The 26,189-nt window shown below is 44.2% G+C and overlaps 1 protein-coding gene across 1 annotated transcript in view; it reads left to right on the top strand.

Moving 5' to 3' along the window:
* The window catches only part of fig4a (FIG4 phosphoinositide 5-phosphatase a), a 116,897-nt gene that overhangs the window by 47,040 nt on the left and 43,668 nt on the right, over positions 1-26,189 (top strand). Inside the window, 5 exon segments of the mRNA XM_024136581.1 lie at positions 10,153-10,286; positions 12,770-12,886; positions 20,120-20,165; positions 20,309-20,457; positions 20,585-20,751. Coding sequence (XP_023992349.1) covers positions 10,153-10,286; positions 12,770-12,886; positions 20,120-20,165; positions 20,309-20,457; positions 20,585-20,751 — 613 coding nt within the window.

Genomic DNA, 26,189 nt, shown 5'->3' with positions numbered 1-26,189 from the left:
TCTGGGATTCGATGTTAGGCTTTGATGATGGCGCACTCACCAATACTTGACTATTGTTATCGTAAGCCATTTTGCCACAACTTTGGAAGTATCGCTTGGGTATTGTCCATTTGGAAGACCCATTTGCGACCAAGCTTTAACTTCCTGACTGATGTCTTGAGATGTTGCTTCAATATATTCACAATAATTTTTCTACCTCATGATGCCATCATTTTTGTAAGTGCACCAGTCCCTCCTGCAGCAAAGCACCCCCACAACATGATGCTGCCACCCCTGTGCTTCACGTTTGGGATAGTGTTTTCGGCTTGCAGCCTCCCCTTTTTCCTCCAAACATAACAATGGTCATTTGGTCAACAGTTATATTTTGTTTCTTCATGTCAGTTCGTTGTAATCCTCCTCTCTGAGGAGGAGTAAGGTCGGACCAAAACGCAGCGTGTTTGAAAACATACTTATTTAATGAACGAAGACGAAGAACACTAGACAAACTATACAAAAAACAACAAATGAACGTGAAGCTATAAATAAAGTGCAGACATAGGCCCTGCCTAGACAATAACCCACAATACAACAGGCTACCTAAATATGGTTCCCAATCAGAGACAACGCAAACACCTGTCTCTGATTGAAACCATATCAGGCCAAACACAGAAATAGACAAACCAGACAAACAACATAGAATGCCCACACAGATCACACCCTGACCACCAAAACATAAACATACAAAGCAAATTAGGTCAGGGCGTAACGCATCAGACCAGAGGACATTTCTCAAAAAGTACACTTTTGTCCCATGTGCAGTTGCAAAACCGTAGTCTGGCTTTTTTATGGTGGTTTTAGGGCAGTGGCTTTTCTTGCTAGCGGCCATTCAGTTATGTCGATATAGGACTCGTTTTATGCTGGATATAGATACTTTTGTACCTGTTTCCTCCAGCATCTTCACAAGGTCCTTTGCTGTTGGTCTGGATTGATTTGCACTTTTCTGCACCAAAGTACGTTCATCTCTAGGAGACAGAATGCGTCTCCTTCCTGAGCGGTATGATGGCTGCGTGGTCCCATTGTGTTTATACTGGTACTATTGTTTGTACAGATGACTTGGTACCTTCAGGCATTTGGAAATTGTCCAAGGATGAACCAGACTTGTGGAGGTCTACCATTTTTCTTTCTGAGGTCTTGGCTGATTTCTTTTTGATTTTCCATGTGTCAATCAAAGAGGCACTGAGTTTGGAAGGTAGGCCTGAAATACATTCACAGGTACACCTCCAACTTGATTCAAATGATGTCAATTAGCCTATAGAGCTTCTAAAGCCATGACATCATTTTCTGGAATTTCCAAGCTGTTTAAAGGCATAGTCAACTTAGTGTATGTAAACTTCTGACCCACTGTAATTGTGATACAGTGAAATAATCTGTCTGTAAACAATTGTTGGAAAAATACTTGTGTCATGCACAAAGTAGATGTCCTAAATGACTTGCCAAAACTATAGTTTGTTAACAAGACATTTGTGGAGTGGTTGAAAAACAAGTTTTAATGACTCCAACCTAAGTGTATGTAAACTTTCCCGACTTCAACTTGTGTATGTATATATACACACCAACTTAGTGAAGTCTCCTCCTTTTCTCTAAACATAACATCTTTCATTGCTACGCAGGAAGTTTAAGTGATGTGGTAATAAACTGTTCCTTCTCCCTTAATGTGACCTGACCTTGACCTCGGTCCCCATTCCTCACTAATCCCACAGCTCTCCACCCTTTATCAGTGACCGCAACCATGTGATTGCCTTTCCCTTACTCAGTAACATTCCAAGCCCTGGCTCATATCCAACCTTAATTACCCTCACCATATACATTCCTCCTACAGATATCCATTAACTTCTGGTGTATCAAGTATTTCAAATTACAAACCAACAACTGAAACCAGACTATCGCCCTGTTCCTTTCCATACAATACCTGATGTCTACAAATATACATGTTCTGACAGAGTGTAAACGTTCTGCATTCACCTCTCTCCCTCAGTACATGAACAAGGATTCAAGTTCAGAAGTCAGAATCCTTCACATGCCAAGAGTGTGCAAAGCTGTCATCAAGGCAAAGGGTGGCTATTTGAAAGAATCTCAAATATAAATTATATTGATTTTGTTTAACACTTTTTTTGGTTACTACGTGATTCCATGTGTGCTATTTCATAGATTTGATGTCTTCACTATTATTTTACAATGTAGAAAATAGTTAAAATGGAAGAAAAAACCCTTGAATGAGTAGGTGTTCTAAAACTGGTAGTGTAGGTCACTCCAAAGTAGTGTGGTAGGGACTTGACTGGCAAGCCATACATTAGTTGCCGTTCTGTTGCTGCTCTGACTTCAAAGTTAAAGACCTATATGTTATTGTGACTTGTGACAGAATGCAGGGCAAGCAGCTTGTGGGTGATACTGCCAGAGAGGAGAGCGCTGAAGTTGAATGGTTATATCAAGCACTTCTGACTCATCAGCCAGGCTGTTGTTCTCTCTCTGTGTGAAGAAATTATTCCTGGTTCTTGTTGTTCTCGGTTCTGTAAAGTGGGTTTGGAAACTATTGGGGCAATACTTGCAAACAAAAAAACAAAAAAGTAATAATAATTTAAAAGTTCAACCTGGACCTCTGTCTCAATTGCATCAGCAATACAATCGTAGTGATGCAGAACTTATGGGATATAGATCATTGTCAGCTGATGGGGCCAGCTACAATGTAGCGTTCTATCATGTGCCACTATGTCCACGATTGTATCTGGCTGATGCTCGTTTTTGAGACGGGTCCACGGTTAAACAAAAAAATATATATAATGTTTGTAAGTATGGCCCCATTGGTGTTGTTTTCCAAGCATTATATTACTGCAATGTTTCAATTAACATATTTATACTAAAGATTGGCATTAAATAAGCTTTTGGAGGAGAAAAAACACATTCTCTGGTGTCAGATGTCCCTGTGGAGGAGAAACAAGGAGAGATGTAATATCCAACTGCCATAATTGAGTGTTTACAGACACATCCAAATGACTGAGAATTTCACTTGAGGATTTTTCCAAAGAAACCAGCAGGATTCCTGGAATCAACCTTCATGTGATTGGACAATAGCCTGGTGTTGTTGGTTTAATTAGCTAGTGAAGGTTTATGCTAACTCCCTAGCTGTGTTCAATACATTGGAAAGAACAGTTGTTGTGGTTTACTCTGGACAGATGGAGTGATAAGAGGTACTGGAGAGATGAAACTGGTTAAGGGCTGGTAATTACAAGCTGTTGAAAGAGACCACCTTAATGCACTCACACACTCTCTTCACACAGTGCTTGTGAACCCCCCCCCTTCTTACTGCTGAGCTCGGGTGTCCTGTGCATGTCACTCCACAAGGAACGAGAGAGGGATAGCCAATCACAGCTCTGTTGCCTGCACAAGCTCGGCCATGTGCAGTAGGGGATGAGGAGGGTAGGGTGCTCCCCCTTAGTCCACGCTCCCCGCCCCCCCCCCCCCCCCCCCCCTCTCATCTCACTATATCACTCACAAGCAGAAATAAATAAAAGTCACCATAGACTTTGCAACGTTAGGAGTGATTTGTGTTGGCCAGTGATGGGTAGGTGGGGGTGTGTCACCATCAGGGATCCATTTCTCTTAATTGGGAAAATTCCCTAGAATTTGTGCAGAGACACATTTAACCACTGTTCATTTGTCACAGCAAGAGTCTCTGTCATGCCTTGCCACACTCTTATGCAGGTGTGTGAGATCTGTGTGTATCCATGTGCATGCATTTTGCATGATTCCCATCTGTGTGTGGCAGAGCATGTACTGTACTGTACTGCATGCATGATATGCTGGCACATGATGAGATGTGTTTGCAGTTGTGTGCGTGGTATACATGATACTTTGTTTGGCAGTGTGTGTGTGTGTGTGTTGTGTGTTTTGATGCCATGCTGTGAGAGAGAGCCTGGCAGTGGTTAATGGCTGGTTATTAACTGTCTGTTTGGCCAGTGCTGTGACACTGATAGAGGCGTGTGTGTGTTTTGTAGATAAGTGGTTAAAAGGTTGTTGAAGTCTAGCGACCGCGTGATCTTTTAGGAGAGATGACAGGGGGAGCAGCAGGGGGCTTGGATACTGGGATGCGGGGTAGACTCTCTTGCTTCAAACAGATGAATAGGAATGACAGTGCAGTAGATAGCCAGCATATGTGATGGGAGAGTGTGTTTGAGAGAACGTTTCGTAGAGAGGAACCTGAAGATCTGGTAGACAGACATAGTTTGGCTGCTGTAGACATGATTAGCTGATGTCAATGCAGAGCTTAGGAGTACTGTGTGCTGTGTGTCTGCGTTGGAGAGAAGAGGTGATGACTACTGCGCCCACACGTAACACTCCACTGCTCCTGTGGGTGAACGGGCAAATGGTTGGTTGGTAGTTGTGACTCACTAGTTTTAAGGTCTGTAAATAGTTTCTCTCTTAAGGTAGCTCCATCTGATCTTAGTTACAGATGTATGGATCTTCATTTGATCATTCTTTTGTTGCTGAGAATTTCTCTGCACTGCAGGAAATGCACAGACTTGTAGTGTATGTTGAATTTCCACTTTGACATTTCAGACTTAAATTTGCCCTAACGCAAATGTATCAACCCCTACAAAAAAGTCCATTAATTATAATCCACATAATTCACATTTCCTGTTGCTGCAGAACTATTTTCCTGCTTTTAGCAAACTGGCTCAAATTAAGGTTCCTACATCTGTATGGTAGTTAACGGATGGAGATGTTAAAACACATTGTTTATGTTCATTCAGGTGGTACGCTTGCGGAGAGAATTTGCATGAGACAAAAATTATGAAATGACCAATAGACTTTCATGCTCTTCTCATAAATCAGAGACCTTTCCTTAAGTGTAATGAGTACGCTGATGATGTGTGTGTCTCCGTGTCTGTGTGTAGAACGAGAGAAGAGAAAGCATGAGAAGATCCTCAGTGAGGAGCTCTTCCCAGCTGTAATCACCTCAACCATTCCTCCTCCAGAACACTGCATCGACTACATCGCTGGGACCATGGCCCGATACACCAAGAGGTACACGATCTAGGATCAGCTCACCAAACCCTATCCTTAACCATTAAAGGGGAAACGCCTAAGATCAGTGTTTGGTTGCGACTTCATCTACTCATACCGGCTGCTTAGTGTACCCTACACCAGCATCGTGTTCTGTAAGAGCGCAGAGGTACAAAGTATTGTCCCAGCAACCTATAGTCAACACCCTCAGAACATTTATGGTTCCTAAACTTTTTGGCCCACAACCCTATTTTGATATCTGAAAAGTCTTCGCGACCCCACGCCTCACTGTGAATTTTTTGTTGGTTGTAATTAACAACAAACCAATGTTTACTTTTTTAATGTGGGACTATGACAGTCAATTGCAAGTTATCACTGATAATGTCTTATATCTCGCCGCAGCACCAACTAATGAGATGGCGTTATGTTTTGATGGGTGTCTCGTCAGAGCTTCTCAAAGTCAGGGCGTGGTTCAATGTACGCACCTCCTCTTGCTGTCTAGCATCCACCCTGGTGGATATTGTCTTTTAATGCAGACGAGCACTGGATCCGGCTTCACACAATTATGAGCTGGCGACAGGGTAGTTCTACCATGACTTTTTGGTGCTTTCAAGACAACTGGGAACTAAGACAAGATACGTGGTTGAATCCTGCCGTTAGTGATCTTCAGAGTCAGGAAGTCTAAGCTCTAGAAAGAGGCTGAGTTCCCGAGTTACAGACTGTTCAAAGCAATGTTCCCAGTTGGAGTCTTTTTCATTCAGAGTTACCAAGTTGTCTTGGGAAGTAGGTCCAAAGTTTGCCTTCCATATGTTGAGATGAGCAGTCATCACTCATGTGGACAACTTACTGATGCTGTGTTCTGTTTATTTTCATTACACAGAGAAGTCAACAATTACTGTTGTTTTTACATCCATTGGATGTCAACCGCTCTTCTTTCTCAATGCGAAAAATTCACATTCACGTTCATAATAGTGCGGAGGGCATGGAAACTCATGTTGCCAATGCAGCATAAGGGTATTCTATGGCAACGCTCCTGGTACTTATTCATCAGAGTAGTTTGAAAGCCGCTTAACCCCCCCCCAGTCATGATGTGTCTTACGCGCCCCATGCGCTTACAATATGAATTGTCCATACATGCGCTTCCTCCTAAGCAAACAATGCATAGTTTTTCACATTCGAGCTTTTGTCTGTATATTCTGGCTAGCAGGCTGCTGCATGGGGAAATCGTTTGTAATGACTGTATTTTGTCAGAGTCATTGTATTTGTCATTTTTTCCACAAGGCTGAAATATGGTGCCCTCACTTTTGAAATGTTAGCAGTTTGTTTGTATTTCATCCCTTCTGTGCTCTAAAAAGTGATGGCATACAGTATATGTAATTTTCTTCCCTTTTGAGTGACCAAGTTCAAGCTTGCTTTATCTAATTGGTGAATGCAAATTGTCTGTTTATCGGTTCACTTTGACTCTTTTGGTGTACCAAGGTTGTTCCTTTGCTTACGGCCTTACCTACACTGGAACTACTACGCCCCGTCTCGTCTCTCGTTGATCGAATTCTCGAGGAGCTAAGGCTAGTGTCGGGCTCTGGTAGTTTGGATGGGAGATACAGTGAAATAATCTGTCTGTAAACAATTGTTGGAAAAATTACTTGTGTCATGCACAAAGTAGATGTCCTAAATGACTTGCCAAAACTATAGTTTGTTAACAAGACATTTGTGGAGTGGTTGAAAAACAAGTTTTAATGACTCCAACCTAAGTGTATGTAAACTTCCGACTTCAACTTGTGTATGTATATATACACACCCAACTTTAGGTGAAGTCTCCTCCTTTTCTCTAAACATAACATCTTCATTGCTACGCAGGAAGTTTAAGTGATGTGGGTAATAAACTGTTCCTTCTCCCTTAATGTGACCTGACCTGACCTCGGTCCCCATTCCTCACTAATCCACAGCTCTCCACCCTTATCAGTGACCGCAACCATGTGATTGCCTTTCCCTTACTCAGTAACATTCCAAGCCCCTGGCTCATATCCAACCTTAATTTACCCTCACCATATACATTCCTCCTACAGATATCCATTAACTTCTGGTGTATCAAGTATTTCAAATTACAACCCAACAACTGAAACCAGACTATCGCCCTGTTCCTTTCCATACAATACCTGATGTCTAACAATAACATGTTCTGACAGAGTGTAAACGTTCTGCATTCACCTCTCTCCCTCAGTACCATGAACAAGGATTCAAGTTCAGAAGTCAGAATCCTTCACATGCCAAGAGTGTGCAAAGCTGTCATCAAGGCAAAGGGTGGCTATTTGAAGAATCTCAAATATAAAATATATTGATTTGTTTAACACTTTTTTTGGTTACTACGTGATTCCATGTGTGCTATTTCATAGATTTGATGTCTTCACTATTATTTTACAATGTAGAAAATAGTTAAAATGAAGAAAAACCCTTGAATGAGTAGGTGTTCTAAAACTGGTAGTGTAGGTCACTCCAGTAGTAGTGAGAGGACTTGACTGGCAAGCCATACATTAGTTGCCGTTCTGTTGCTGCTCTGACTTCAAAGTTAAAGACCTATATGTTATTGTGACTTGTGACAGAATGCAGGGCAAGCAGCTTGTGGTGATACTGCCAGAGAGGAGAGCGCTGAAGTGAATGGTTATACAAGCACTTCTGACTCAATCAGCCAGGCTGTTGTTCTCTCTCTGTGTGAAGAAATTATTCCTGGTTCTTGTTGTTCTCGGTTCTGTAAAGTGGGTTGGAAACTATTGGGGCAATACTTGCAAACATAAAAAAGTAATAATAATTTAAAGTTCAACCTGGACCTCTGTCTCAATGTGCATCAGCCAAATACAATCGTAGCTGATGCAGAACTTATGGGATATAATCATTGTCAGCTGATGGGGCCAGCTACAATGTAGCGTTCTATCATGTGCAACTATGTCCACGATTGTATCTGGCTGATGCTCGTTTTGAGACGGGTCCAGGTTAAACAAAAAATATATATAATGTTTGTAAGTATGGCCCCATTGTGTTGTTTTCCAAGCATTATATTACTGCAATGTTTCAATTAACATATTTATACTAAAGATTGCATTAAATAAGCTTTTGGAGGAGAAAAAACACATTCTCTGGTGTCAGATGTCCCTGTGGAGGAGAAAACAAGGAGAGATGTAATATCCAACATGACCATAATGAAGTGTTTACAGACACATCCAAATGACTGAGAATTTCACTTGAGGATTTTTCAAAGAAACCAGCAGGATTCCTGGAATCACACCTTCATGTGATTGGACAATAGCCTGGTGTGTTGGTTTAATTAGCTAGTGAAGGTTTATGCTAACTCCCTAGCTGTGTCAATACATTGGAAAAGAACAGTTGTTGTGGTTACTCTGACAGATGGAGTGATAAGAGGTACTGGAGAGATGAAACTGGTTAAGGGCTGGTAATTACAAGCTGTTGAAGAACCACCTTAAATGCACTCACACACTCTCTTCACACAGTGTTGTGAACCCCCCCCCTTCTTACTGCTGAGCTCGGGTGTCCTGTGCATGTCACTCACAAGGGAACGAGAAGAGGGATAGCCAATCACAGCCCTCTGTTGCCTGCACAAGCTCGGCCATGTGCAGTAGGGGATGAGAGGGTAGGGTGCTCCCCCTTAGTCCCACGCTCCCCGCCCCCCCCCCCCCCCCCCCCCCCTCACTCACTATATCACTCACAAGCAGAAATAAATAAAAAAGTCACCATAGACTTTGCAACGTAGGAGTGATTTGTGTTGGCCAGTGATGGGTAGGTGGGGGTGTGTCACTCATCAGGATCCATTTCTCTTAACTGGGAAATTCCCTAATTTGTGCAGAGACACATTTAACCACTGTTCATTTGTCACAGCAAGAGTCTCTGTCATGCCTTGCCACACTCTTATGCAGGTGTGTGAGATCTGTGTGTATCCATGTGCATGCATTTTGCATGATTCCCATCTGTGTGTGCAGAGCATGTACTGTACTGTACTGCATGCATGATATGCTGGCACATGATGAGTGTGTTTGCAGTTGTGTGCGTGTATACATGATACTTTGTTTGGCACGTGTGTGTGTGTGTGTGTGTGTGTTTTGATGCCATGCTGTGAGAGAGAGCCTGGCAGTGGTTAATGGCTGGTTATTAACTGTCTGTTTGGCCAGTGCTGTGACACTGATAGAGGCGTGTGTGTGTTTTGTAGATAAGTGGTTAAAAGGTTGTTGAAGGTCTAGCGACCGGCGTGATCTTTAGGAGAGATGACAGGAGGAGCAGCAGGGGGCTTGGATACTGGGATGCGGGGGTAGACTCTCTTGGCTTCAAACAGAATGAATAGGAACTGACAGTGCAGTAAGTAGCCAGCATATGTGAGGGAGAGTGTGTTTTGAGAGAACGTTTCGTAGAGAGGAACTGAAGATCTGGTAGACAGACATAGTTTGGCTGCTGTAGACATGATTAGCTGATGTCAATGCAGAGCTAGGAGTACTGTGTCTGTGTGTCTGCGTTGGAGAGAAGAGGTGATGACTACTGCGCCCACACGTACACTCACTGCTCCTGTGGGTGAACGGGCATTAATGGTTGGTTGGTAGGTTGTGACTCACTAGTTTTAAGTGTCTGTAAATAGTTCTCTCTTAAGGTAGCTCCATCTGATCTTAGTTACAGATGTAGGATCTTCATTTGATCATTCTTTTGTTGCTGAGAATTTTCCTGCACTGCAGGAAATGCAAACTTGTAGTGTATTTGAATTTCCACTTTGACATTTCAGACTTAAATTTGCCCTAACGCAAAATGTATCAACCCCTACAAAAAGTCCATTAATTATAATCCACATAATTCACATTTCCTGTTGCTGCAGAACTATTTTCCTGCTTTAGCAAACTGGCTCAAATTAAGGTCCTACATCTGTATGTAGTTAACGGATGGAGATGTTAAAACAAATGTTATGTTCATTCAGGTGGTACCGTTGCGGGAGAAATTTGCATGAGACAAAAATTATGAAATGACCATAGACTTTCATGCCTCTTCTCATAAATCAGAGACCTTTCCTTCAGTGTAAATGAGTAACGCTGATGATGTGTGTGTCTCCGTGTCTGTGTGTAGAAACGAGAGAAGAGAAAGCATGAGAAGATCCTCAGTGAGGAGCTCTTCCCAGCTGTAATCAACCTCAACCAGTTCCTCCCTCCAGAACACTGCATCGACTACATCGCCTGGGACATGGCCCGATACACCAAGAGGTACAGATCTAGGATCAGCTCACCCAAACCCTATCCTTAACCATTAAAGGGGAAACGCCTAAGATCAGTGTTTGGTTGCGACTTCATCCTACTCATACCGGCTGCTTTAGTGTAACCCTACACCAGCATCGTGTTCTGTAAGAGCCAGAGGTACAAAGTATTGTCCCAGCAACCTAAGTCAACACCTCAGAACATTTAATGGTTCCTAAACTTTTTGGGCCCACAACCCTATTTTGATATCTGAAAAGTCTCGCGACCCCACCCATGTGAATTTTTTGTTGTTGTAATTAACAACCAATGTTTACTTTTAATGTGGGACTATGACAGTCAATTGCAAGTTATACTGATAATGTCTTATATCTCGCCACCACTAATGAGATGGGTATGTTTGATGGGTGTCTCGTCAGAGCTTCTCAAAGTCAGGGGGCGTGGTCAATAGTACGCACCTCCTCTCTGCTGTCACATCCAACCTGGATGGATATTTGATTTTAATGCAGACGAGCACTGGATCCAGCTTCACACAGATATGAGCTGGCGAAGGGTAGTCTACCATGACTTTTATGGTGCTTTCAAGACAACTGGGAACTAAGACAAATACGTGGTTGAATCCTGACGTTAGTGATCTTCAGGTCAGGAAGTCTAAGCTCTAGAAAGAGGGCTGAGTTCCCGAGTTACATGACTGTTCAAAGCAGATGTTCCCAGTTGGAGCTCTTTTCATTCAGAGTTACCAGTTGTCTTGGGAAGTAGGTCCCAAAGTGCCCTTCCAAGTGTTGGAGATGAGCAGTCATCACTCATGTGGGACACTTACTGATGCTGTGTTCTGTTATTTTCATTACACAGAAAGTCAACCAAGTCTGTTGTTTTTACATCCATTGTGAATGTCAACCGCTCTTCTCTCAATGCGAAAAATCACATTCACGTTCATAACTAGTGCGGAGGCCTGCCCGCCGTCCCGTGATAGATGGAGCTCCATCTGTGCAAAAGCCCACCATTCGATCCCATATGGAATCTGTTTTTCGTCAATATAGCCACAGCACACTCCGGAATCATGAGACAGAGCAATATGTCCTCGTGAATAGCCTCCCCCAACATTTATAGCGAACAAAAGTCATTGCATGGGCATCTCGATCCTCACAGCTAACATCCATTTGGAGAGCATAAGCTGGGGAGTTTTGGAGTATAATCATTTTCATTTTAGATTTTTAAGGTTAACCACATAAAAATTTTGAGATACATAGACAATATTATAATATATATTTTTTGTATTTATTTATTACATTTTTGGGGGGGATTTGGGAAATTCTCCCGCAAGCCCATTTTCATATCTGCCCCCTAGTTTGGGATCCTCTAGGCTACATGGTTATATACAGTACATACAGCAGCACATGGTCCCATGTGACCCAAGAAGGGCTATATATTTCATGGGCCAAAGTACATTAACCACAAAGTCCTGGGGTTATCCATCACTGCAGCTATGGAAACGCTGTGAAGATCACATCTTTCCCTTATTCATTTTCACTGGCATGGTACTCCCCAAGCTACCTTTGCTCACCAGCAATGGACCTAACTTTAACAGTAGATGAGTTATTGTTGCTGTCCCTGAAGGAAATGTTCAAGTTCAGTGAAAACATTTTTCAAAGAGACCTTTTAAGTTGTTTTCTCTGTCTGTCTGCCCCGCCCTCTGTCTGCCCTGGTCTCTGTCTGTCTGCCTGCCCCGCCCCCTCTCTCTGTCTGCCTTGCCCCGCCCCCTCCTCTCTGTTGGCCTTGCCCCGCCCCCTCTCTTGCTTGCCTGCCCGCCCCCTCTCTCTGTCTGCCTGCCCCGCCCCCTCTCTCTGTCTCTTTCTCTCTCTCTTTAAGGGACTTTATTGGCATGGGAACATATGTTTACATTGCCAAAGCAAATTAAATGGATGATAAACAAAAGTGAAATAAACAATCAGAAATGAACAGTAAACATTACACTCAAGAAAGTTTGTATGTAGCTGAAGTTCAAAAAATAATAAATATGTTTTTATTTAAACTGGTTGCTTTTGTAGCAACAGGTCACATCTTGCTGCTGTGATGGTACACTGGTATTTCACCTAATAGATATGGGAGTTTATCAAAATGTATTTTTTTTTTCAAATTCTTTGTGGATCTGTGTAATCTGAGGGAAATATGTGTCTCTAATATGGTCATACATTTGGCAGGAGGTCAGGAAGTGCAGCTCAGTTTCTACCTCATTTTGTGGGCAGTGTGCACATTGCCTGTTTTCCTTTGAGAGCCATGTCTGCCTACGGCGGCCTCTCTCAATAGCAAGGCTATGCTCACTGAGTCTGTACATTTCCTTAATTTTGGGTCAGTCACAGTGGTCAGGTATTCTGCCAATGTGTACTCTCTGTTTAGGACCAAATAACATTTGTTTGCTCTGATTTTTGGTAAATTATTTTCCAGTGTGTCAAATAATGATCGCATCTCTCGCTCTCCCTCCCTCCCTCTCTCAGTAAGCTGTATAACGTGCTGGACCGTCTTAGTATGATAGCAGAGAACGTGGTCAAGAGGACCGGCTTCTTCATCAACCGCTCTGACTTCTTCTGCCACACCCTCAGACCAGACGAGAGGTACACACACACACGCACACGCACACACACGCACACCCTCAGGCCAGACGAGAGGTACACACAAACAGGCCAGACGAGAGGTACACACAAACAGGCCAGACGAGAGGTACACACAAACAGGCCAGACGAGAGGTACACCCAGACGAGAGGTGACGCCAGAGGGGTAAAAACTTGCGCCCTTTACAACCCAACCTATACCTCTATAACTACCTCACCCCACCCTCTAGATTTTTTTACAGGGTTTGGTGTTTATTGCTACGTTTGTTTTAGTGTGTTAGACAAAGTCCCTCTGAGGGCTGTTATAAAGCTCCGTCTAATAACTAATCATACAGTATTTTACAATCACGCATTAATAGCAATTACATTTCTTTTTTTCCTTCTGATATAAATGAATGTCCAGTAATGGGAATAGATGGGTCTGTTCGATGGGAATCTTGCTGAATAGTCATGGCCAGGGTATCCCTACCTATCAGAGTAGATGACGGAGCATGCAGCAGCAGAAGGGTGTGAAGAAGGGCTGCACTGCTCACTATCTGCATATCTTAATCACAAGCATTGACATTTCCATCTGGTTACCTAAGCTGCTAGCCATTCTTCTAATGCCGTATTTATTAGCTTTATGTTACATTATCAAACACACTCCCTTGCTTTTATACATTTGCTCATGCTTAAGAAACACACACATATGCACATGGACCACACACACACACGGCCGCCCACTCTCTCGTCTCTGGCGGGGTTGTTGACTTGAGTCCAGGCCAGACGTGTCACAAATGAAAAGTCTTCCTCCTTTTACTTCATTTATTATTTCTTCTGTGCTTCCAGACATGTGACATTCTGACTAGCCCTGGGTTGTCTCATATGGAGACTCCTGTGGGGCTCACTGCTAGTCTGGAGGCTAACCTTCTTACACTACCACAATTATGAATAAAATTATCATTCAAAAGAAGAAGAAAAAATAAATAAATATATATACACTGCTCAAAAAAATAAAGGGAACACTTAAACAACACAATGTAACTCCAAGTCAATCACACTTCTGTGAAATCAAACTGTCCACTTAGGAAGCAACACTGATTGACAATAAATTRCACATGCTGTTGTGCAAATGGAATAGACAAAAGGTGGAAATTATAGGCAATTAGCAAGACACCCCCAATAAAGGAGTGGTTCTGCAGGTGGTGACCACAGACCACTTCTCAGTTCCTGTATCTTCCTGGCTGATGTTTTGGTCATTTTGAATGCTGGCGGTGCTTTCACTCTCAGTGGTAGCATGAGACGGAGTCTACAACCCACACAAGTGGCTCAGGTAGTGCAGCTCATCCAGGATGGCACATCAATGGCGAGCTGTGGCAGAAGGTTTGCTGTGTCTGTCAGCGTAGTGTCCAGAGCATGGAGGCGCTACCAGGAGACAGGCCAGTACATCAGGAGGTGGAAGAGGCCGTAGGAGGGCAACAACCCAGCAGCAGGACCGCTACCTCCGCCTTTTTGCAAGGAGGAGCACTGCCAGAGCCCTGCAAAATGACCTCCAGCAGGCCACAAATGTGCTGTCTGCTCAAACGGTCAGAAACAGACTCCATGAGGGTGGTATGAGGGCCCGACGTCCACAGGTGGGGTTGTGCTTACAGCCCAACACGTGCAGGACGTTTGGCATTTGCCAGAGAACACCAAAGATTGGCAATTCGCCACTGGCGCCCTGTGCTCTTCACCAGATGAAAGCAGGTTCACCACGAGCACATGAGCACGTGACAGAGTCTGAGAACCGTGGAGAACGTTCTGCTGCTGCAACATCCTCCAGCATGACCGGTTTGGCGTGGGTCAGTCATGGTGTGGGGTGGCTTTCTTTGGGGGCCGCACAGCCCTCCATGTGCTCGCCAGAGGTAGCCTGACTGCCATTAGGTCCGAGATGAGATCCTCAGACCCCTTGTGAGACGCATATGCTGGTGCGGTTGGCCCTGGGTTCCTCCTAATGCAAGACAATGCTAGACCTCATGTGGCTGGAGTGTGTCAGCAGTTCCTGCAAGAGGAAGGCATTATGCTATGGAGTGGCCCGCCCGTTCCCCAGACCTGAATCCAATTGAGCACATCTGGACATCATGTCTCGCTCCATCCACCAACGCCACGTTGCACCACAGACTGTCCAGGAGTTGGCGGATGCTTTAGTCCAGGTCTGGGGGAGATCCCTCAGGAGACCATCCGCCACCTCATCAGGAGCATGCCCAGGCGTGTCGTAGGGAGGTCAACCAGGCACGTGGGAGGCACACACACTACTGAGCCTCATTTTGACTTGTTTTAAGGACATTACATCAAAGTTGTATCAGCCTGTAGTGTGGTTTTCCACTTTAATTTTGAGTGTGACTCCAATTCCAGACCTCCATGGGTTGATAAATTTGATTTCCATTGATCATTTTTGTGTGATTTTGTTGTCAGCACATTCAACTATGTAAAGAAAAAAGTATTTATTAAGAATATTTCATTCATTCAGATCTAGGATGTGTTATTTTAGTGTTCCCTTTATTTTTTTGAGCAGTGTGTGTATATATATATATATATATATACACACACACACACACTACCGTTAAACTTTGGGGTCACTTAGAAATCTCCTTGTTTTTGAAAGAAAAGCACATTTTTAGTCCATTAAAATAACATCAAATTGATCAGAAATACAGTGGAGACATTGTTAATGTTGTTAATGATTATTGTAGCTGGAAACTGCAGATTTTTAATGGAATATCTACTTAGGCGTACAGAGGCTCATTATCAGTAACCATCCCTCCTGTGTTCCAATGGCACGTTGTGTTACCTAATCCAAGTGTATCATTTTAAAAGGCTAATTGATCATTAGAAAACCCTTTTACCATTATGTTAGCACAGCTGAAAACTGTTCTGCTGCTTAAAGAAGCAATACAATTGGCCTTCTTTAGTCTAGTTGAGAGAGTACTCTAGAGTACTCACGAATGAGTACGAATGTACAATGCCTTTCTTAAAATCAATACACAGAAGTATATATTTTTAAACCTGCATATTTAGTTAAAAGAAATTCATGTTAGCAGGCAATATTAACTAGGCAAATTGTGTCACCTCTCTTGCGTTCATTGCACGCCGAGTCAGGGTATATGCAACAGTTTGGGCCGCCTGGCTCGTTGCGAACTAATTTGCCAGAATTTTACGTAATTATGACGTAACATTGAAGGTTGTGCAATGTAACAGCAATATTTAGACTTATGTATGCCACCCGTTAGATAAAATACGGAACGGTTCCGTATTTCACTGAAATAATAAATGTTTTGTTTTCGAGATGATCGTTTCCGTATTTGACCATATACATTTTTTATTTTATTTCACCTTTATTTAACCAGGTAGGCTAGTTGAGAACAAGTTCTCATTTACAACTGCGACCTGGCCAAGATAAAGCATAGCAGTGTGAACAGACAACAACACAGAGTTACACATGGAGTAAACAATAAACAAGTCAATAACACAGTAGGGGAAAAAATGAGTCTATATACATTGTGTGCAAAAGGCATGAGGAGGTAGGCAATAAATAGGCCATAGGAGCGAATAATTACAATTTAGCAGATTAACACTGGAATGATAAATCATCAGATGATCATGTGCAAGTAGAGATACTGGTGTGCAAAAGAGCAGAAAAGTAAATAAATAAAAACAGTAAGGGGATGAGGTAGGTAAATTGGGTGGGCTGTTTTACAGATGGACTATGTACAGCTGCAGCGATCGGTTAGCTGATCAGATAGCAGATGTTTCAAGTTGGTGAGGGAAATAAAAGTCTCCAACTTCAGCTATTTTTGCAATTCGTTCCAGTCACAGGCAGCAGAGAACTGGAAGGCCAAATGAGGTGTTGGCTTTTGGGATGATCAGTGAGATATACCTGCTGGAGCGCGTGCTACGAGTGGGTGTTGTTATCGTGACCACCATTAATGACTTAAGGCTCGTATTTCTGTGTGTTATTATAATTAAGTCTATGATTTGATAGCACAGTCTGACTGAGCGGTGGTAGGCAGCAGCAGGCTCATAAGCATTCATTCAAACAGCACTGTCTTGCATTTGCCAGCAGCTCTTCCATTGCGCTGTTTATGACTTCAAGCCTATCAACTCCCGAGATTAGGCTGGCAATATTAAAGTACCTATTAGAACATCCAATAGTCAAAGGTATATGAAATACAAATGGTATAGGGAGAAATAGTCCTATAATAACTACAACCTAAAACTTCTTACCTGGGAATATTGAAAACTCATGTTCAAAGGAACCACCAGCTTTCATATGTTCTCATGTTCTGAGCAAGGAACTTAAACGTTAGCTTTTTTACATGGCACATATTGCACTTTTACTTTCTATTCCAACACTTTGTTTTTGCATTATTTAAACCAAATTGAACATGTTTCATTATTTATTTGAGACTAAATTGATTTTATTGATGTATTATATTAAGTAAAAATAAGTGTTTATTGTTCATTCCGTATTGTTGTAATTGTTATTATTACATATATATATATATATATATATATATAAAAAACGGCACGATTAATCGGAATCGGCTTTTTTTGGTCTTCCAATAATCGGTATCGGCGTTGAAAAATCTAAGTCGGTCGACCTCTAGTTTTGGGTGACAAGCCACATTTCTTCAGCCTCGTTCTGTGATGTGTACGCCCAGGAACTTAAAACTTTCTAACTTCTCCACTGCTGTCCCTTCAATGTGGATAGGGGGGTGCTCCCTCTGTTGTTTCCTGAAGTCCAGGATCATCTCCTTTGTTTTCTTGACGTTGAGTGAGAGGTTGTTTTCCTGACGCCACACTCCGAGTTCCCTCACCTCCTCCCTCTAGTCTGTCTCGTCGTTGTTGGAAAGTCCAGGACCCAATTGCACAGGGTGGGGTTGAGACCCAAGGCCTCCAGCTTGATGATGAACTTGGAGTGTACTATGGTGTTGAATGCTGAGCTGTAGTCAATGAACAGCATTCTTATATAGGTATTCCTCTTGTTCAGATGAGATAGGGCAGTGTGATGGCGATTGTGTCGTCTGTGGACCTGTTGGCGGTATGCAAACTGAAGTGGGTCTAGTTTGGCCAGTAAGGTGGTGATATAATCCTTGACTAGTCTCTCGAAGCACTTCATGATGACAGAAGTGAGTACTACAGGGTGGTAGTCATTTAGTTCAGTTATCTTTGCCTTCTTGGGTACAGGAACAATGGTAGCAATCTTGAAGCATGTGGGGACAACAGACTGGGATAGGGAGCGATTGAATATGTCCTTAAACACACCAGCCAGCTGGTCTGCGCATGCTTTGAGGATGCGGCTAGGGATGCTGCCTGGGCCAACAGCCTTTCGAGGGTTAACACGTTTAAATGTTTTACTCACATCAGCCATGGAGAAGAGGGGGGGGGACGCAGTCCTTGTTAGTGGGCCGCGATGGTGGCACTGTATTATTCTCAAAGCGGGCGAAGAAAGTGTTTTGTTTGTTTCGAAGCGTGACGTCTGTGACGTGGCTGGATTTATTTTTGTAGTCCGTGATTTCCTTTAGACCCTGCCTTGTGTCTTGTGCCTGAGCTGTTGAATTGCGACTCCACCTTGTCCATGTACTGTTATTTAGCTTGTTTGATTGCCTTGGGGAAGGAATAGCTACACTGTTTATATTCAGACATATTCCCAGACCTCTTTCCATGGTTAAATGCGGTGGATCGTGATTTTAGTTTTGCGTGAATGCCGCCATCCATCCACGGTTTCTGGTTAGGGTAGGTGTTAATAGTCACAGTGGGTACAACATCTCCAATGCACTTTTTTATAAAAGCACTCACCGAGCCAGTGTATAGGTCGATGTTGTTCTGATGCTGACCTCAACATATTCCAGTCCGCGTGATCAAAACAATCTTGAAGCGTGGCTTCCAATTGGTCAGACCAGCGTTGAATGGTTCTCGTCACTGGTACATCCTGTTTGAGTTTCTGCCTATAAGACGGAAGGTGCTAGATGGCATCGTGGTCGGATTTGCCGAAGGGAGGGCGGGGGAGGGCTTTGCATGCATCGCGGAAGTTAGAGTAGCAGTGGTCGAGGGTATTGCGCATGCGCATAGCGCAATCAATATGCTGGTAGAATTTAGGTAGCCTTGTTCTCAAATTTGCTTTGTTAAAATCCCTGGCTATAATAAATGCAGCCTCAGGATGTATGGTTTCCAGTTTGCATATAGTCCAGTGAAGTTCCTTGATGGCCATCTTGGTGTCTGCTTGAGGGGGAATGTACACAGCTGTGACTATACATGATGAGAATTATCTTGGTCGGTAAAATGCTGACACTTGATTGTAAGGAATTCTAGATCGGGTGAGCAGAAGGACTTGACTTCCTGTATGTTGTTATGATTACACCATGAGTCGTTAATCATAAAGCATACACCCCCTATCTTTTCCCAGAGAGGTGTTTATCTCTGTCGGCGTGTTGCATGGAGAAGCCCGGTGGCTGAACCGATTCTGACAACATATCCTGAGAGAGCCATGTTTCTGTGTTTCCTGTCGACGCCATCATAATGAGTGAGAGGCATCACTTCAGATCCAAGTTTAATCCCAGACTGTGTCACAACCGGCCATGAGCGTGAGTCCCATAGGGCGGCGTCCGGGTTAGGAGGGGGTTTGGCCGGGGGGGCTTTACTTGGCTCATCGCGTTCTAGCGACTCCTTGTGGCGTGCCAGGCGCTTGCAGGCTGACTCCGTCATCAGTTGAACAGTGTTTCCTCCGACACATTGGTGCGGCTGGCTTCCGGGTGCTTTTTCGGAGGACGCATGACTCGACCTTCGCCTCTCCCGAGCCCGTTGGGGAGTTGCAGCGATGAGACAAGATCATAATTGGATATCACGAAATTGGGGAGAAAAGGGGTTCATTATTTTTACATTAGCATATCATGCTTTGCATACAAGCCAGGGGCTAGATACACCTGGCAATGAAGCAAGCCTAGAGTGACCTAAATTGATAAGCAAAGAGGACGGGATGGTAATCTTGGAGAGGAAAGAGATGCTATGGGTAGTAGGGCCGATGTTTCTCTGGTTTTCATCATACAGTGCTTTGTGGCATTGGATAATTACTCCTCGATGCACCAGTCCTAAATGTGTTCAGATTCAGAAACTTTGAGTTGAGCCGTCTCTAGACAATTAATGTGCATTGCAGGAGTATAAAAGTACAACAAGCATACTCAGTGTTTAATTGATTAAAGGAGTTTTCTCTTTCCTCAGGTGGGGAGATCTTGGGGGAAGTCTCACCTCAAGTGGGCGTGTCCAGGTACGGTATATTACACACCGTACACACCTAAGCAAGCGGTGGCTGTTGACATGGATACCTGAAGGTGGAGATGATGCACGTATTTTATCAGCGCCCACATTCAAATGTTTTGTTGTTGTTGAGCTCTCCTCTCCCATCTTCAGACAGGTGTGTTGAGGACGAACTGTGTGGACTGTCTGGACCGTACTAACACGGCCCAGTTCATGGTGGGGAAGTGTGCTCTGGCCTATCAGCTCTACGCTCTGGGCATGATTGACAAGCCCAAGCTGCAGTTCGACACGGACTGTGTTAGGTAAAACCCTACTCTACTCTCGCCTCTGAGACTCACTTAAACATTTTCTAAAAGTTGACATAAGTAATTAGAAAATGCTGTTGACATCTCTGACCTTGTGTGACCTTTACCACCCTCCCCAATTCAGGCTGTTTGAGGAACTGTATGAAGACCATGGGGACACCCTGTCTCTGCAGTACGGGGGCTCCCAGCTGGTCCACAGGGTGAAGACCTACCGGAAGATAGCCCCCTGGACACAGCACTCCAAAGACATCATGCAGACCCTGTCCCGTTACTATAGCAACGCTTTCTCAGGTAGACACGGACACACTTTTATCTCACCTTTATTTAACCAGGTAGGCCAGTTGAGAACTAGTTCTCATTTACAACTGCGACCTGGCCAAGAAAAAGCAAAGCAGTGCGACACCAACAACACAGAGTTACACATGGAATAAACAAACATACAGTCAATAACACAATAGAAAAGTATATATACAGTGTGTGCAAATGGAGTAAGATTAGGGAGGTGAGGCAATAAATAGGCCATAGTGGCGAAATAATTACAAATTAGCAATTAAACTCTGGAGTGATAGATGTGTAGAAGATGACTGTGCAATTACAGATACTGTGGTGCAAAGGAGAAAAAAAACTATATGGGGCTTTGGTGACAAAACGGATGGCCCTGTGATGGCCCTGTGATAGTAGAGTGTTGGAGGCTATTTTGTAAATGTCATCGCCGAAGTTAAGGATCGGTAGGATAGTCAGTTTTACGAGGGTATGTTTGGCAACATGAGCGAAGGATGCTTTGTTGCAAAATAGGAAGCCAATTCTAGATTTAATGTTGGATTGGAGATGCTTAATGTGAATCTGGAAGGAGAGTTTACAGTCTAACCAGACACCTAGGCATTTGTAGTTGTTCACATATTCTAAGTCAGAACCGTCCAGAGTAGTGATGTTGGACGGGCGGGCGGGCAGGCAGCGATCGGTTGAAGAGCATGCATTTAGTTTAACTTGCATTTAAGAGCAGTTGGAGGCTATGGAAGGAGAGTTGTATGGCATTGAAGCTCGTCTGGAGGTTTGTTAACACAGTGTCCAAAGAAGGGCCAGAAGTACACAGAATGGTGTCTCATGCTCGCAAGCACACACATGCACACATGCACACACACCCACATGCTCACACACATTATCTGTCATAACAAAAATACTTTTACCATTGCAAATTCTTTTCAGGCTTCCTGATTTTAGGTAGTCTCTCTTGACAGCCCTAGTTTGAGATTTCTTATGTAGGTAGTAGTGTCTCCGAGGTAACGGTGCATCCGAGGTATTACCACTTCATACCACTCACTCATCACCCCTGTATTGTTACTACGGCAACACACTCACTCAGGATCCCTCTATTTCCCCTAAATACACACACACACACATACTCCATTCACCCCTGCCCTGTCCTTATGACACCACTGCTTACTCATCCACTAGTGACTCTTTCTCTCTCCTTACCCCTCCTCATCCCCTCACCCCCTCCTATCACTATCCTCTCCCCTCCTCATCCCTCACCCCCTCATCCTCTCCCCTCCTCACCCCTCACCCTATCCTCTCCCCTCCTCATCCCTCACCCCTCATCATCCCCCCTCACCTATCCTCTCCCCCTCCTCATCCCGTCCCCTCACCCCCCTCTTCATCCACTCTTCTACCCCCCTCCTTTTCCACTCTTCCTGCCTCTTTTCCACTCTTCTTTCTCCTCCTCACCCCCTCTCTTCCCGCCCCTCCTTTCCTCCGCCGCCCTCCTCCGCTTCTCCGTCCCTCCTATCCCTCTTCTCCTCCTCCCCCCTCTCTCTGCCCCCTCTCTTCTCCCGTCCCCCTCCTCATCCATCTTCCTCCCCTCCTTATCCACCTTCCTGTCCTCCCCTCTTCCCGCCCTCTTCTCCCGCCCTCTCTTCTCCCGCCATTCCTTCTCCCGCCACCTTTCCTTTCCGCCATCCTCTTCTCCCGTCCTCTCTCATCACTCTCCTTCTCCTCTTCTCCGCCCCCTCATCCATCTTCCTTCTCCCTCTCACCCCTTCTTCTCCTGCCCCTCCTCTTCCTGCCCCCCCCTCTTTCCCGTCCCTCCTCATCCACTCTTCTTCTCCCTCCTCATCCACTCTTCCTTCTCCCTCTTCACCTCTTCTCCTGCCCTCCTCTTCTCCCGTCCATCCTTATCCACTTTTCCTTCTCCCTCCTATCCTCCTCCCGCCCCCTCCTCTTCTCCGCCCCCTTCCTCATCCACTCTCCCTTCTCCCTCCTCCCCCATCCTCATCCACTCATACCTTTTCTCCTCACCCCCCCACTCATCCCCTCCACTTCTCCAACTACTGTTGAACCATTGCTCCCACTACCTCTATGCTCTCTCTGTCAGATAATGTGACCCGCCCCCCCAACTCCTTAGTTACATTTCAAATAAAATCTATAATGAGTTTGCAGACCCAGCGTATGGCGAGTGGCAACCTCATAATAATGTCATACATCATGTGATGTTTACACAACCTATCTCTCTCCCACGGGATTACACACACGCACACAGTTTGCATTAGTGGAGACTAATTGCTGTAAATTATTCTGGTAGAGAAACACTGTGTAGAGAGCTATACATTATCCCCCTTCTTCACATCAGTCTTCAGCATTGCCATAAAGACCCTAATAAATCAACCACTGTAAATGTGTCCAGTACTGATTTATTTATTGTATTTACCAGCTACATTGTTTGAGGACACGACATTGTGGGGAAGAGTTAGAGCAGAGGGGTGGAACCATAGAGATCCTATTAATTGACTATTCTAATTCTATGGGTAGAACTCTATTGCCTTGGAATACTTCAGAACGGAGTATATAAAACACAGGAAAATCTACTATACACAGCACTAAGTGCATCTCGTGGTGTTCTTGGCTTAGAAGTGTTCCCTTTCTCCCTTTAAATCACAGTCTCTCGATATCTTAGTTCACAGTCCTTTGCTGTTCAGAACACTGTAGACACTGGGTTGATTAGAAGGCTTCCCCTCGTCTCGGTGTCCTACATCTCCTGTTGCTGGAAGATTTAACAACAGAGCTGTAGAAACCCTCCTCGGTCTCCCAGAGCACTATCTTCTGAATCACCCTCACACGTACAAAGATCCACAGTCACACACGCATGCATTACATTTGCATGGACACACACACACCCTCGCCCACCTCCACACTAATTATGATGAAATTAGGCTTCCTTCACGACGTTGAATTATACATCCTCATGACATCCCCCAGTGTAACATTCAGTCTACCAGCACCACAGGACCCATATCCTGGTAACGATAGGGCGGTGCACAATTGGCCCAGCGTCGGCCGGGTTTGGCCGGGGTAGGCCGTCATTGTAAATAAGAATTTGTTCTTAACTGACTTGCCTAGTTAAATAAAGGTTAAATTAACAAACAAAAAAATATCTCCCTTCAGTCACACTGACACTACAGGGGACAAAATGGCTTCTCTCCTCTTCAACTAACACATGACTTCCTGTCTCCCTCAAACTTTAGTGAGGAAAGTGACCCTGGAGTGTTTTACTGGGGACCATGTTTAGTTTAACTCAATCCAAGTGAATCATGGGAATAATCCAGTCAACAGTAATTGCCTTAATTTTACTGGACCCCAGGAAGAGTAGCTTTGGCAGCAGCTAATGGGGATCCATAATAAATACAAAAACAAAACAGTTAGGCCTAAATGGAGAAATGGTATTATTGGAATACGGAGGAAAATAATTGTTTATTTTGGATGAGATTATTATTATCTCTGTTATTGCGTCCTGATCTTTTTATATGAAAATCTTCCGTGCCTCCCTAGGTTGATGTAATTTACCTTGTTGACTACACACACACACACACACACACACACACACACACACACACACACACACACACACACACACACACACACACAGTCATCTGATTGTGTTGGCAATGAAACTTTACTGTTCTCTAGTTCAGGATGAAACTATCCTCATTGTTATTAGTGTTCAGAAATGACGTACACCAGAACCCCAGGCGTCATATAAGATATCCACAATGAGATCTGCTGGGGCCTGGCTGCGATGGAGTGAGTGGGAGAAAAGAGGGCCTCAGGGGCCTGTGAGAGGATGAGGGGCCACTCTAACTCGTTCGTTCGCTGAGTGGGAATCAGTTTGATGTCAGTGTTGTGGCCAGGTATTTGTTAGTGAGCGTGTGTGTGTGTTAGCACGTTCAAGACTAACGTTCCACATTAAACCCACCCTTTTGCCCTTTTGGGTTTGAGTAGAGCATTTCATCAAGAGTCGACACAAGAAACTCCTCTTCTCTTTTGGCTGCAGAAGTCAATTGCAACATCTCTGTGTGTGATGTTGAGTGGTGAGTCACTGTCTTCCTCTGTCCTCACACACCCTGCTCTCCCTGCACCAACCAATGTCTGTCATCAGACTAATATAAATACAGGATCATTTTGATTGGCCAGTATCAGTTAGACTGAATGCTGGTTAACCCAGATGTGTCATCTATGCCTGACGGTTAGTACGACAGAGCTGACACTTATCCCACCCTTAAGCGTCCATCATTGTTCTAGAATATTGGTACGTTAACGTTCATACTTTTCGAATTCTCAGCGCAGGTCAAGCTGCACTACATGTCCAAAAGAATGCTTGTCGAACATCTCATTCCAAAATCCACTCTTCTGGGAAGGCTTTCCACTAGCTGTTGGAACATTGCTGCAGGGACTAGAGCATTAGTGAGGTCGGGCACTGATGCTGGGAGATTATGCCTGGCTCGCAGTCTGCGTTCCAATTCATCCCAAAGGTGTTCAATGGGGTTGAGGTCAGAGCTCTGTGCAGGCCAGTCAAGTTCTTCCACATGGATCTCGACAAACCATTTCTGTATGGACCTCGCTTTGTGCACTTAGTCTGTACAGTGTCAAACTGTTGCCACAAAGTTGGAAACACAGAATGTCATTGTATGCCATATGTCATTGTGTGCTGTAGCGTTAATATTTCCCTTCACTGGAACTAAGGGGCCTAGCCCGAACCATGAAAAACAGCCCTAGACCATTATTCCTCCTCCACCAAACTTTACAGTTGTCACTATGCATTGAGGCACGTAGCGTTCTCTTGGCATCCGCCAAACCCAGATTCATCCGTTGGACTGCCAGATGGTGAAGTGTGATTCATCACTCCAGAGAACGCGTTTGCACTTTGCGGCTGAGCTGCTGTTGCTCCTAGACGTTTCCACTACACAGTAACAGCACGTTGACTGGGGCAGCTCTAGCAGGGCTGACTTGTTGGAAAGGTGGCATCCTATGACAGTGCCACGTTGAAAGTCACTGAGCTCTGCTGTATGGCCATTCTACTGCCAATGTTTGTCTATGGCGATTGCATGGCTGTTTCCTCGATTTTATATACCAGTCAGCAACGGGTGTGGCTGAAAAAGCCGAATCCACTCATTTGAAGGAGTGTTGTTCCCCAACTGTCAACACATTCAAATGATTCGAGGACATGTACCGGAGCCACGCTGTTTGGGAATTGTGGGGAGGTGCGCATTCGGGCGTAGCTATGTCACAATGGGACACGGGACTAACGCGTCTTACCATCTGTGGACTATGATTTACGCTTCATCCCTCACAGCACTCGGTTCCCAAAAAGATGGAGAGAAAAAAGAAAAGAAAAAGAAGTAAAAAGGCCAAACTACTGTGCCACTGAGGATGGGATCAGACTGTCACAGTGCTTATTT

Source organism: Salvelinus sp. IW2-2015, unplaced genomic scaffold, assembly GCF_002910315.2.
Source record: "Salvelinus sp. IW2-2015 unplaced genomic scaffold, ASM291031v2 Un_scaffold961, whole genome shotgun sequence".
Lineage (NCBI taxonomy): Eukaryota > Metazoa > Chordata > Actinopteri > Salmoniformes > Salmonidae > Salvelinus > Salvelinus sp. IW2-2015.
The sequence above is the reverse complement of the archived record's forward strand: the minus strand, read 5'-3'. Positions and strand labels throughout refer to the sequence as shown.